At 42.3% G+C, this 12,271-nt stretch overlaps 2 protein-coding genes across 2 annotated transcripts in view; one reads left to right on the top strand and one right to left on the bottom strand.

The window, feature by feature from the left end:
- Positions 1-12,271, bottom strand: part of LOC111145192 (WDFY family member 4) — a 293,576-nt gene that overhangs the window by 52,922 nt on the left and 228,383 nt on the right. The gene's annotated exons all lie outside the window — the stretch shown is intronic.
- LOC111145193 (leucine rich repeat containing 18) lies at positions 6,542-10,464 on the top strand. Its single transcript, XM_022499913.1, has 2 exons — positions 6,542-7,305; positions 10,443-10,464. The coding sequence occupies exons 1-2, from the start codon at positions 6,542-6,544 to the stop codon at positions 10,462-10,464; spliced, it is 786 nt and encodes a 261-aa protein (XP_022355621.1).

Below are 12,271 nucleotides of genomic sequence, written 5' to 3'. Positions count from 1 at the left end.
TAGATAGAAAAATTAATTAGAAATTAGAGTCAACCAACTGGTCCAGTTTTTTCCAAAGTATAAAAACCAATTGTTCAGGACAAAAAGACCCAGTGCATTTAAAAACTTCTTGTGTTCGGGCTTCTCAGCTATACATATGATATGAAACCTCTTATCTCTCCAACCATCCGTCTGTCCGTCCATCCATCCATCCATCCATCCATCTATCTATGTCTATCCATTTATCAATTTATATCTCCTTCTCTGTTTTCCAGCTGCCCTTTTGTGGGTTGCTACTCCCACTCTGACATTTGAGGATTCTGTGAATTGATAATATCAGACCATCTAACCAGTTGTTGTTGAATTGAAAGAACATGAGTTTTACACTTCTTTTGCCCGTATTTCTTCTCCTACTTGATGGGCAGAACTGGGCAGGATGCTGACCATTCTGAGTTGAATGAGAGAAGGGATATTCCTGGCCTTTGGGGGCTTCTGGCATTAGTCTTCTTCCAATGGTACTCAGCAGCTTAGAGGGTCCTCATGGACTCTGAGCAAATATAACACACCCTAATCTCTATAGCAAAGAGCGAGGTCCCCAGCCAGGTAAGGTGGAAGAAGTATGAAGTGGGTGAGGGCTGATCATGCTTCACCTGGCCTGGGGCTGACTGCGGCCCCAGATGTGCTGGGGAAGTGGCAGCATGTGTTATCCTAGCCCCTGCTTTGCCTTGCAGGTAATTCATAAGCAAGCTTGGATTCACAGGGCCTGTTGGAGAGAAGCTCTTTAATGGAGAAGTCCTCTGTGGGCAGCTCCAGGCTGCTGCCTTCCCATCATCAGAACTTGGAGGGCTTCTCATCAGGGTGTGGATGGGCTCTGGGGAGCAGACTCAGCAGGGCTCACCTGGGTGGTCTTCAGTCTACTGGAAGCATTCTTCTCATCCAGGGCTCCTCTAACCCATGCTTATTGTATTTGAGCTGAACTTTATCCCCGAGCTTCGGGGAGCCCAGGAGAATCAATAACAATCTACATTTTACCCCTTGGAGCTTGGGGACTGGCCCTCTCTATTGCTCACCTGTGCAGCACCTAATAGGTTCTCACTATACTTCCTTAGTGAGTGAACAAACGAATGAATGTGGCAATAAGTACATCGATTTGGCTTAAATTAGTCCCGAAGGACTAACACAAGGATCACGAACAAAGGAAACTGTACTATTTGTTCAGGCCCCGGAGACAGAATTGCCAAATAAAATATGGAACTATGAATGTTTGGGACACAATGTATACTGAAAATTGTCCATTGTTTATCTGAAGCTCAAATTTAGCTGGAAGTGTGTAATTTTATGGGCTAAATCTGGCACCTCGCCATGCAGAAAAGTCACTGTTAACCATAAGATCAGAACACAGGTTCCCTTGCTCTTGGCCCATCTTTCTTTAAATTACGATTTCAACTCAAGTGCAGTAGGGCAGTTGCTCTGACACGCCATCTTGTGGGCGGCTGTTCCCTGCGCTGATATGCACATGTGCCACAGCAATGCCATGTGGTACATTATCTGGATGCCCTTTACCGGGCAAGACAGGGCTATGTGGGGGCATCAAAAGTTGCAGGCTTCTAAACCAGGCCAAGCAAGGAGCCACAGTGAAAAGGACAGAAGCAGAAGTAGAGTCCTAAGTATTTTTAAGTTTTTTTTCAAAATTGTAAATTTGTGTACAGTAAATTTTCCTTTTTTTAGTGCACAGTTCCCTGGGCTCTAACATATGTACAGTTTCACACCAGCACCAAGGTCAGGATACAGGCAGTTCCGGCACCCCAGAAAACTCCCTCCTGCTGCTGCCTTCTCTGCCCCTAGTCCTGGGCAAACATTCCTCTGTTTTCTGTACTATGACTGTGGCTCTTCCAGAACACCATCTACATGGAATCATTCATTATATGGGCTTTGAAGATTGGCTTCTTTTGTTCAGCAAAATGCGTTTGAGATGCATCCAAGCTGTCACATGGATCAACAGATTTGTCCTCTTTCTGTTTCACAGTGTTCCGTGATAAGGATATGCCACAATTTCTTTATCCATCCACCCACTGGAAGGTCTTTGGATTGTTTTCTTCTGGTTTTGGCAATCACGAATAGAGCAGCTATAAACACATGCATAAGTTTTTGTGTGAACCTAAATTTTTGTTTTTCTAGGGTAATTGCCTAGTTGGGGAAATGTTGGGTAAGTATGGTAAGTATACAGTTCATTTTATAAGAAATTGCCAAACTTTTTTTGGAGTAACATTTTGAATTCCCATGAGTTCTCTGTTTGCTGTTTCCTTGCCAAATATTTGTACTATTTAGATTTCTTAAGGGCTTTTGTTTTTTTATTTTAGACATTCGAATAACTGTGTAGTGGTATCTGTTTGTGATTTTAATTGGCATTTCCTAGTGACTGATGATGTTGAGCAACTTTTTGTCGGCTTATTTGCCAACCCTATAACTTTTATGGTGAAAAATCTTGTTAAATCTCTTGGGCATTTTATTTTTATTATATTGTCTTCTTATTGTTGACCTTGAGTTCTTTGTAGATTCTAGATACTAGTTCTTTGTTGGACATGAGATCTACAGATATTTTCTTCCATTCTATAGCTTGTCTTTTTATTCTTGATTTTTTTAACAGAGCAGAAATTTTTGTAAATATTGTGGAAGTCCAATTTGTCAATATTTTCTTTTATTTTATGGATTGTACTTTTGCCCAACTCAAGCTTATGAAGATGTTTTCTTTTAGATGTTTCCTGGTTTTACACTTTACATTTATATCTGTGATTCATTTGAGTTAATCTGAGTTCATTTCAATAGTTTGAGATGATTATTTTTGTTTGTTTGTTTGTGGGTAACCAATTGTTCCAGCACTATTTGTTGGAAAGTTCACGGTTTCTCCATTGACTTTCCTTTGAACTTTTGTCAAAAATAATTTGATCATTTGGATGTATTTGTGTGGCTCTAATTTCTGGCCTCTGTTTTCTATTCCACTGATCTATGTATGTGTCCCTTCACCAACACCACATGTTGTAATTACATGGCAAATTTTAAAACTGAAAGCATGAATCCCTTAACTTGATGTTTTCTTTTTTAGAATTTTTGGATTTCTAGTTTCTTTTCCTTTCAATATAAATTTTAAAATCTGTTCATTCATGTATACAAATAATCCTGCTGGAATTGTAATTGATCTTTAGACCAATTTGGTTAGAATTGATTCTTCATGATATTGAGTCTTTCAACTCATTAATATGCTATGTTTCTCCATTTATTTAGATCTTCTTTGCTTTATTTCATCAGTGTTTCATAATTTTCATCACAGAAATGCTGTACATTTTTATTACTTATGTGAAATACACAAATTTTATTTTTTGGAGCATTATTATTTTTCAAATTTCAAATTCCAATTGTTTATTGTTGGAATACGAAAGTTTTTTTGTGTGTGTTAACCAAGGTGTTAATCTATATCCTATAACCTTGCTAAACACAATAATTACTTCCAAGAGTGTTTTTTAAATTTGGTGGAACTCTCTAGGTGGATAAGCAGGTGATTTGTGAGTAAGAAGAGTTTTATTTCATTCTTTCCTATCTGTATGCCTTTTATTTTTCTTGCATTATTGCACTGGCTAGAATTTCCAATATGATGTTGAATAGGCACACTGAGGGTTTACCTTCTTGCTTTGTTGCCAGACTTAGGGGGAAAGCATTTAGTCTGTCACAGGTATGATATGAAATATAGGGTGGGTGTGTGGGTGTGTGTGTGGGTGTGCGTGCGCGTGCATGTGTGCATGCACACACGCCTTTTGTTGGGTTAAGAAAGCCTTTCTATTACTGGTTTGCCATCATAAGTGGATGTTAACTTTTGTCACACATTTTTTCAGCATCAGCTGAAATGATCTGTGCGGTGATCTACCTCTCAGCTCAACATTCAAAGCTTTTGGGTTCACAGTTTGGGATTGGGTACTAAAGATCTCGTTCAGGGTTTTCTCCATGCATAGACATCTCAGGGTGTGTCCAGGAGTTCATATACAAGCTAATTAAACCCCCTCCTCTTTACAATCACCCATTGTGGCTCTAAGAGTGGCTTCCCTCCTTGGTCTTCTGGATAGAATCTTGGGATTTTTATTTTCTAAATCAGCTGTGTACTTCCTGCCACTATTTCTGCCTCTGGGGCCAAGTGGCAGTAGGGTTGAGAGCAAAAAGCAACCTCCATGTCCTTGGGACAGAATTTTGGTCAGAGACAATGGTTCTCCTCCCTCAGAGTTTTAGCTGCCTGCCTGGCCAACTCTAGTGATACAGGATTGCCTGGAGCTGAGGCAGCAGAGGATGGAAAAAACAAACAGGAAAAAAAACAGGACCTCTCCCTCATTCTCCACAACCCCAGGAGTCCCCCTTTCTTGGTTTTGAGCACAGAAGGGGGCTTTTCTTGTAAATCTTCCCATCACCATTGCTGCAAAGTTGGTCTTATTTTGAGTTACTTTTTCAATCTGTCTGATACTCTATCACCTTATCCTCAGATATCTTTTAACCTTAGCCTTCATCTTATGCTCCGAGAACTGCTCCAGGAGTTCTGTCTGGGGCCTTTAGCTGCATACAACTGGTGAGACAGGGACGAGGGCCCTTATTCCATCCTAACTGCAGCTAGAACCCCAGCCTTCATTTTTAGCCTGCTTTATCCTTTCTGGTTCCTCAATTCTGCATGAGGTAAAAACTGCAACAGTGGTAAACACGGTACTGTCTTTGGTAACCAGCCAACTATGCCTGAATGTGCTTAGTTCCTTGTTTCTAAAGACTGGGTTCAGCTTGCAAGGCCTGCTTGAAAGAACACCAGTGCTGCTGAGAGCTAAGAATGCTTCCGTTGGTTTACTCTGGAGATCTCCATCCCAGGAGGCTCTGATCCAGGATGACCTGCATAGGGCTGGACCCTCTGACCTTAGCTAGGATGCTAAGCATGATTGCAATGCAATAGCATGATTGATAGTAAGCCCCTGGAAGGTAATTTTTACCCACTTCCTTTTGACACTGAGGATTACTGAATGAGGAAAACGTGTGATGATAGACTCACATAGCCCAATTGCTGGTGCTTCATGTGTTTTGCAAACTTGGTTCCTGATAGAGGGACTGAATGATGAACTACAGAAACTGCAGGGCATCTCTCCCATTCATGCCTGCAGGGAAATGGAGCTAATGCAAGGATCTGTCTCCTGACAGTAAGCTTTTGTCCAGGGTGGGAGCTTGGTCCAAGATAGAAAATCAGTAAGCAAAGGGCACCAGGTTTTAGAAAACAGTCCCTAGAATAGGACAGGACAGTTTACATCTTCTTCCTAGCTAAAGATCTTCCTTACTCCCAAGCCTCAGTCTTCTTCTCTTTATAATGGAGATAATCCTATGGATCTTATTGGACAGTTGGAGATTAAAAGGAATATGTGCAAAGTTCCTGATAATGATATTTAATAGTTAACATTAATCAAGGTTTTACTATGTGCCAAGCACTGTTGTAAGCACTTTATGGCTTAGATAATTTACACTCCCCAAGAGCCCTATCAGAGGGCTGTTTTCATAAATGAGATAACTGTGGCACTGAAAATTTAAGATAATTCTTTAATGCGGAGCTAGACTTCTAAGCCAAGCATTTTGAGGCCAGAATCTACCCATGCCTCTGTCCATTCTACTTCTCCATGTGGTAGCAGTCATAGCTAACATCAGACCTGTCAGTGCCGAGCTGTCTGCACTGGGACTGCAGTGTGAAGGATGTGAGGGAGGAAGCATAGAGGGTAGGAAGTAGAAAAAGACAGCGTTCTCTTGCTGCTGGGCTCAACCCTGGCTCCTCCAACCTCCTCACGGAGGTGTGGGCACCCACGTGCACTTGCGGGCCGAGTGAAAGATGCTCTCTTGCTGTTCCTGACACACTGCAGTGACAGTAGTTCATGCCCAACTATTGCCTCTGGGTCCAGGAAGAAGGTGAGGAGAGATATAAGACGTGAGTCATTCACTCCCACCTATTCCCTCATACCCAGGCTGTGCTGCTTCTGAGAACTCAGCAGTCCCCACCCTAGGGACTCATGGGATAACTGTAAGGAAACACTAGATTTTTGTGAGGGTCTGGGAAGTAGCAGATAGCCAAGAACACACACACACACACACACACACACACACACACACAGAGCCCTTGGTGGTGGGGGTGGGGGGTATATCTGAGCCCAGGATAGTGGAGAGATTCGTATGTCAGGGAATGGCACAGCCAGAGGAACACTGAGCATCCTTTGGGCCGACCCCACATCCCGGAAGAGGACACTGAATTTGCTGAAGACCTCTGGCTAGGTGACTTCTGCTGATGCCCTAATTTCTGTCCACCCTCCTCATTCTCTCCTTTAACCACTAGCGAGTGAAGCATTACAATTCAGGGGGAGTCTGGTGCCCTCATGTCAGCTCCTAACTAGACTTCTTTTCTCTTCTTGTCACCGTATATATAGCAGTTTCTTGTGATTTTTCCCTCAAACCGACCACCCACCAATCAGAACAGCACACTTCAAACCTACGCCCTTACTAAAAGAACATGGCCAAGGGCGGGAAAGGCCCTAAGGGCAAGAAGATCACCCTCAAAGTGGCCAAGAATTGTATCAAAATCACATTTGATGGGAGAAAACGCCTTGACTTGAGCAAGATGGGAATTACCAATTTCCCCAAGTGTATCCTGAGACTGAATGATGTGGATGAGCTCGACCTTAGCCGGAATATGATCAGAAAAATCCCTGAATCAATCTCCAAGTTCCAGAACCTGCGGTGGCTGGACCTGCACAGCAACTATATCGACAAGCTTCCTGAGTCCCTTGGCCAGATGACGACTCTGCTCTACCTCAATGTCAGCAACAACAGGCTCATCACCAATGGGCTGCCTGTGGAGCTCAATCAGCTCAAGAATATCCGCACCTTGAACCTAGGCTTGAACCACCTGGACAGTGTGCCCACCACCCTGGGTGCTCTGAAGGAGCTCCATGAGGTGGGGCTCTATGACAACCTGCTGACCAGCATCCCCAACAGCATCTCCAAGCTCCCCAAGCTCAAAAAGCTCAACATAAAGCGAAACCCCTTTCCCAAGTCGGAGGAGTCAGACACATTCATAGATACCATCAAGAGGCTGGACAACTTATATCTGGTGGAAGACAAAGATCTGTGTTCAAATTGCCTGAGAAAATGCCAACAGGCCCGGGACAAGCTGAACAAAATCAAGAATATGGCCACGGGAGCACCGAAAAAGGCCATCTTTTCCAATCTGGTCTCACCCAATTCCATGGCCAAGGATTCCCAGGAAGACTGGAGGTGACCAGGGACCCTAACCCTGAAGCAGGAAGGGAAAAGGGAGGGAGGGAAGAAGGTAGGGGGTGGCATCTACAGGGAACTGTGGGAGCACTCCATTCCTGCAACAGCTCCTCTAGCCAAGCCCATAAAATTACCTTTCCCTTCCTCTTTGGCTTGTGATTTTGTTGAGTGAAGGGCTTTTAATTCTTTGCCTCTTCTATCTTCTCTGCATGCACACACCCACAGGTGCAGGCACAATGAATCAGAAAAGGGCCATCCATCCCCCCTTCTTCCCAGAATTCTCCTGCCTATAGCCCATGACCAGGGTAGCCATTATGGCCAGCACTCTCTTAGTCACAGTGCACTTCAGGACCAACTGCCAGCTCCCAGATGTGGAGTTCATTCTGTGGGCATGCTTTGGCTCAGGCCTTCGGAGGCCAGGAATCTCAGAGCATGGATTGGTAGGAAGGCAGATGGACATTGAGTTTTGGGAAGGTGACAAAACTGAGCCACAGAGATGGGCAGATATTATCATTAAGTGTTGGTAGGTAATGTCTTGGACTAAAAGCAGTCTTATCTTTTTTTCTCTTGTCTGCATATGCACAGTTGGTTCTAGGAGCTTTCTAGACTGAATCTGCAAGCTCTTGACTGGCTGTGAATGAATGAGATTGCATTCCCATCTTCTCATATCCAGTTCTTTTCCAGACTCTTGTGGGAGTAAGGAAAGAATGGGTGCAGGTATGGGTCAGTGCAGTCAATAAATAAATACCTTACCAGGCACTGTGCTAGATACAGGGACTGAGTCAGCACGGGAAAGCTTGCCTTGTCCTGGGCAGACCAGTTGAAAGAAGACAGGACCGAATGTTATTGTCCGAGAAAGTTAGGCAATCAGGGCCAAGTGGTAGGCAGGTCTGGCCTGGCCTAGAGAAAAGCCAAAGATTCTGGAGCTGGACAGATCCAGGTCCAGGACAGCTCTGTTTTTTTCATTTCCCTGGACACCTTACTTAGCGTTGGTTTGCTCATCTGTAAAGTGGGAACAGCATCAGCCCCGACTGGAAGGGCTGTTGCGTACCTATAGCAAATAGCACACAGAGGAAGTACTCAGTAGAAGTCAGTTCTCTGCATGAACTAAAGCTTGGTGCATCTCAAAGCTGAAATACTACTTTGGATGGTGTCCCTAGTCATAGTCAGTCTTTGGTAGAATTGACAGTGGTGGAGAGAACCTTCTCTCACTCATACTCACTCACACTCACAGTTACTCACACCCACTCATCCCTTCACACCACCTAAATAAGGAGAGGATCAAGGAAGATATGTTTAGGAAAACTTTTTTTTTTTTTTTTTTCCTAATCAAGGCTTTCCTATGTTGGTGACAAGTTTTGTAGTGGTCCGTGGAAAAGCAGGAAGGTCTGTTAATTCAGTGGGACTAGCTTGTTTCTTTTTCACACGATAAAGCACAGCAGACAGCAAATTTCATTTCTTCACTCCTTGCTGCTTACTTTCCTTTGGAATGCTTAGCTGTGGCAACTCTTTCTCCAAAATCTCCGAAAGTACGACTCAAAATTCCCTTTTCAACTTTTCCCTTCATTAAATGTTTTCCATTATGAAAATAACTAAACCACAGCATAGTTTTAAATATAACATCTTAAAGTATCCACAGCCCTGCAGTGTGAGCCAGCGATCATGGTGACAGATTTCCTTACTAGTTGTGGTTCTGTATATATTTTTATATGCAGTTAAAATGACAACATTGACCTCATTTTCATCCTGCTTTGAAATCCATGTTGTTACATGGTCTTAATAACCATAATTTAAAACATCTGTGAGCCAGTTGAACAAACACACATAAGTTACTATTGGGTATTCAAGTTGTTTCCAGTATTTCACTCCTAGAAATAATTTTGTGAGGCAAGTCTCTACCATGAAGACTTTATAAATTATTCTGCATTGTTTTCTTGCTGTAGCTTCATTATTGCAAATATGTTAAGCATCATTTTTTAAAATAATTTTTGATACCTGCTATCAAATAGTTTACAATAGGATTATACATTTATGTATCTAAGAGTAGAATATTAGAGAATCTGTCTCGCTGCCTCGTGGTCAGCTTTGAAAGTACCCTCCTTTACATTTCCCCCAGAAGTGATTTCCCAGAAGCTCTTCCCAAGACGAACAGAGCAGCCTCATCGTGAAGTGTGTGATGAGGTGTCCTGCCTTAGGCTCAGGAGACACCGCTAGCATGTGGGGCCTTGAACATGTCCTTGAGGTAGCCATTCTATTTTAGCAACTTCATCTCTCACCAAGAAGTACAGAATCCATGCAGGACACATGATCCAAACACAGAGTGGTGCCCAGTTATTTGGATCCTATCCATTTCCATTCCTAACCCCTGGAGACATTTTTTTCTTTAGCATTAATGTTCCCCTCTTAGTCACTTGAAGGAACTGGCAGAGAACAGGAATGAAGCAAAAAAGTCTCCCTGTGCCCCCAGGCAGATCTTGTTCTGGACCACGCATTTGCCCCTTACTCTCTCTCCTGCTCCCCCACACCATACTTCTTCCACAGCCCCTGGTCCTCAACAACCCCCAGGCACTGGTTCCAGATTCACTGCCAGATGAGTGGTTGGTATGCAAGATGACATTTATTTGCCATCATTGGTCTGGGTGCTTGATAATGCTTTCATTCTCACAGCCATATCTTAGGAGAGCGTTGTAAATGTGTTTACCTTCACCAGGACTGATAAATAAATGGGAAGGTTTTGATTTGCCACAAGAGATGTTCATGGTAGATACCTTGTTAGCCAGGAAACCCTGGCAGCAGAATGAAGCAGAGAGTAGAGATAAGTCAGGAGTCATTTTGCACATTTTCTTTCTTTTTTTTTCTCATCAAGGAAAAGGCTTGATGTTGATGTTCCTTCATGCTCTAAAATACACAGTCACTTTTCTTTCCTGAATATTGTATTAAGCGTAAAAACACTTGCTAGGAAAACCATGGGGTTTTGCTTTCCTCAAACAGAACAAAAACCCCATTTAGGCTAACCTAGTCCCTGCCCTCTCTGAAAGCCAGGCATGACCTAGATGACCCCTGTGTGACCTCTTGCTGTGTTTTGCCTCCATGATCTGGAGTAAAATCGCCTCAGTCTCTTGTGTCTCCATCCCCAGGATCCGTTCAACATCTCCCTAGAGTAGTTTATGGCAAAAACTTGAAGACTAATCAGCCAACAAGGATAAACGACTTTGAAGAAGAAAAGCCCTCGGTTAGGAGAAGAAAGAGAGTGGTAAGGGGAACATTCTGGAAGCCAGGCCTCGTGGTGCTGGCCAAGATACTGACTTGCTTCTTAAATTCACTTTGTCTCTCTTTGCTTTAGACCATTTATGTGTGAAAATGACTTTGAGAAATATTTGGTGAATTTTTTTTTACATATATAGAGGAAATGTTTAAGAAAATGATAGACACAAGTCACAGAAAATTAAAGTTTTATAAGAATACTTTAAGACTTAAAAGACTTATTATGGTCTTTATACTCAAACTGGTAAAGTCTCTATGCCAGTCACCTGTGGTAAGTTATGTATGTATAATGCAATCCCTCAAGCAACTAAAATTTATACAAAATATTCACACAAAGAAATATACTCAAAAGTACTATAGATAAATCAAAGTAGAATTTTAACAAATCTTTCAGTAATGCATGGGGAGGCAAAAAAAAAAAAAGAAAAGAAAACAGAAATGAACAACAGGAAAAAACATAAACAGGGAAACAAAAAATAAAATGGCAGACTTATATCTTAACATTTCAGTAATTACATTAAATGTCAGTAATCTTCTTTATTTGTAATGGCCCTAAACTAGAAACAGTCAAGTTTCTCTCAATGGGCGAATGGTTAAACTCTAGTGTATCCATATCGTGGAATACTATTCAGCAATACAATGGGACATACTACTGATACAGGCAATCATTTGGATGGATTTCAGTAGCATTATTCTGAGTAAAAAAGGCCAACCTCCATGGGTTACACACTCTATGACTCCATTTTTAGACCATTCTCTAAAGAACAAAATGATTGTGATGAAAAAACAGATCAGGGGTTTCCAGGCTTTAGCACTGTTGAGAGGTGGTGGAAGGTGGGCAGGACCATAAAATGGTAGCACAAGAGATCTCTCTCTGTGGTGCTATAAACAACTCATTCTGTTATAGTGGTGGTGGTTATAAACTCTACACATAGGATAAAATGACACAGAACTATGTATACATAGTATACCAATGTCAATTTCCTGGTTTTGAAATTGTACCAGAGTTAACATAAGATGTAACAACCATATACGGAAATTAAGAGAAGGCTGTATGGAGACTCTATGTATTATTTTTGCAACTTACTGTGAATCTATAGTTATTTTAAAATAAAAAAAAATTTAAACAATCTTGCAGCCTAGATGCAGCAATAAACAGATCCTTGTACATCTGCCAAGTACTAATTTATGAGTAAATATGACAAGCTGCAACCATCCCGAAGAGCTAAGGCATTTCAGGAGAAAAAGCACCTTGACCTCAGTTCACCAGACTAATCTAAAATTATCCATTGTTGATCTTGTCACTGAAGATGCTATAATAATAAAAAGTAAATGTATGGCTTCTCTATCCATGTTTCAGGTTTTCTGATGGTGAGTGGGCACAAGGAGCAAGTTGGGTGGGGGACCTTGAACCAGTGGGCCACTCTTCATTTTTCTGGGTTTTCACCCAAACCCCTCCTGGTCCCATGGAAACAATGTGACTAAGCTGGAAGGATAAAGGGGCCAGCTTGGTGTAGACAGAGAGGCTTAATTTCAGCTGTTACCTAGAAGTGGGTCTGAGGTCCTGGCTAAGGGTATAGCAAAGAAGAGATGTGAGCAAGAGAGATAAGAGTCACATGAACGGGGCCTAAAACCAAGGTCTACACCTATCCCCATAGGGCTCACTGCAGGTCACTGGACTCAGCTGTTCATGGCCTGCTGA

This window comes from Enhydra lutris, unplaced genomic scaffold (assembly GCF_002288905.1).
Source record: "Enhydra lutris kenyoni isolate GAN:26980312 unplaced genomic scaffold, ASM228890v2 scaffoldscaffold12, whole genome shotgun sequence".
NCBI lineage: Eukaryota > Metazoa > Chordata > Mammalia > Carnivora > Mustelidae > Enhydra > Enhydra lutris.
This window is presented reverse-complemented; position numbering and strand designations above follow the sequence as displayed.

Bases quoted from the DNA above. Each gene is read 5' to 3' on its own strand.
- LOC111145193 (XM_022499913.1), top strand. From the start codon at position 6,542: ATGGCCAAGGGCGGGAAAGGCCCTAAGGGCAAGAAGATCACCCTCAAA. The intron at 7,306-10,442 runs GTGACCAGGGAC...CTCCATCCCCAG, and splicing joins GATTCCCAGGAAGACTGGAG to GATCCGTTCAACATCTCCCT.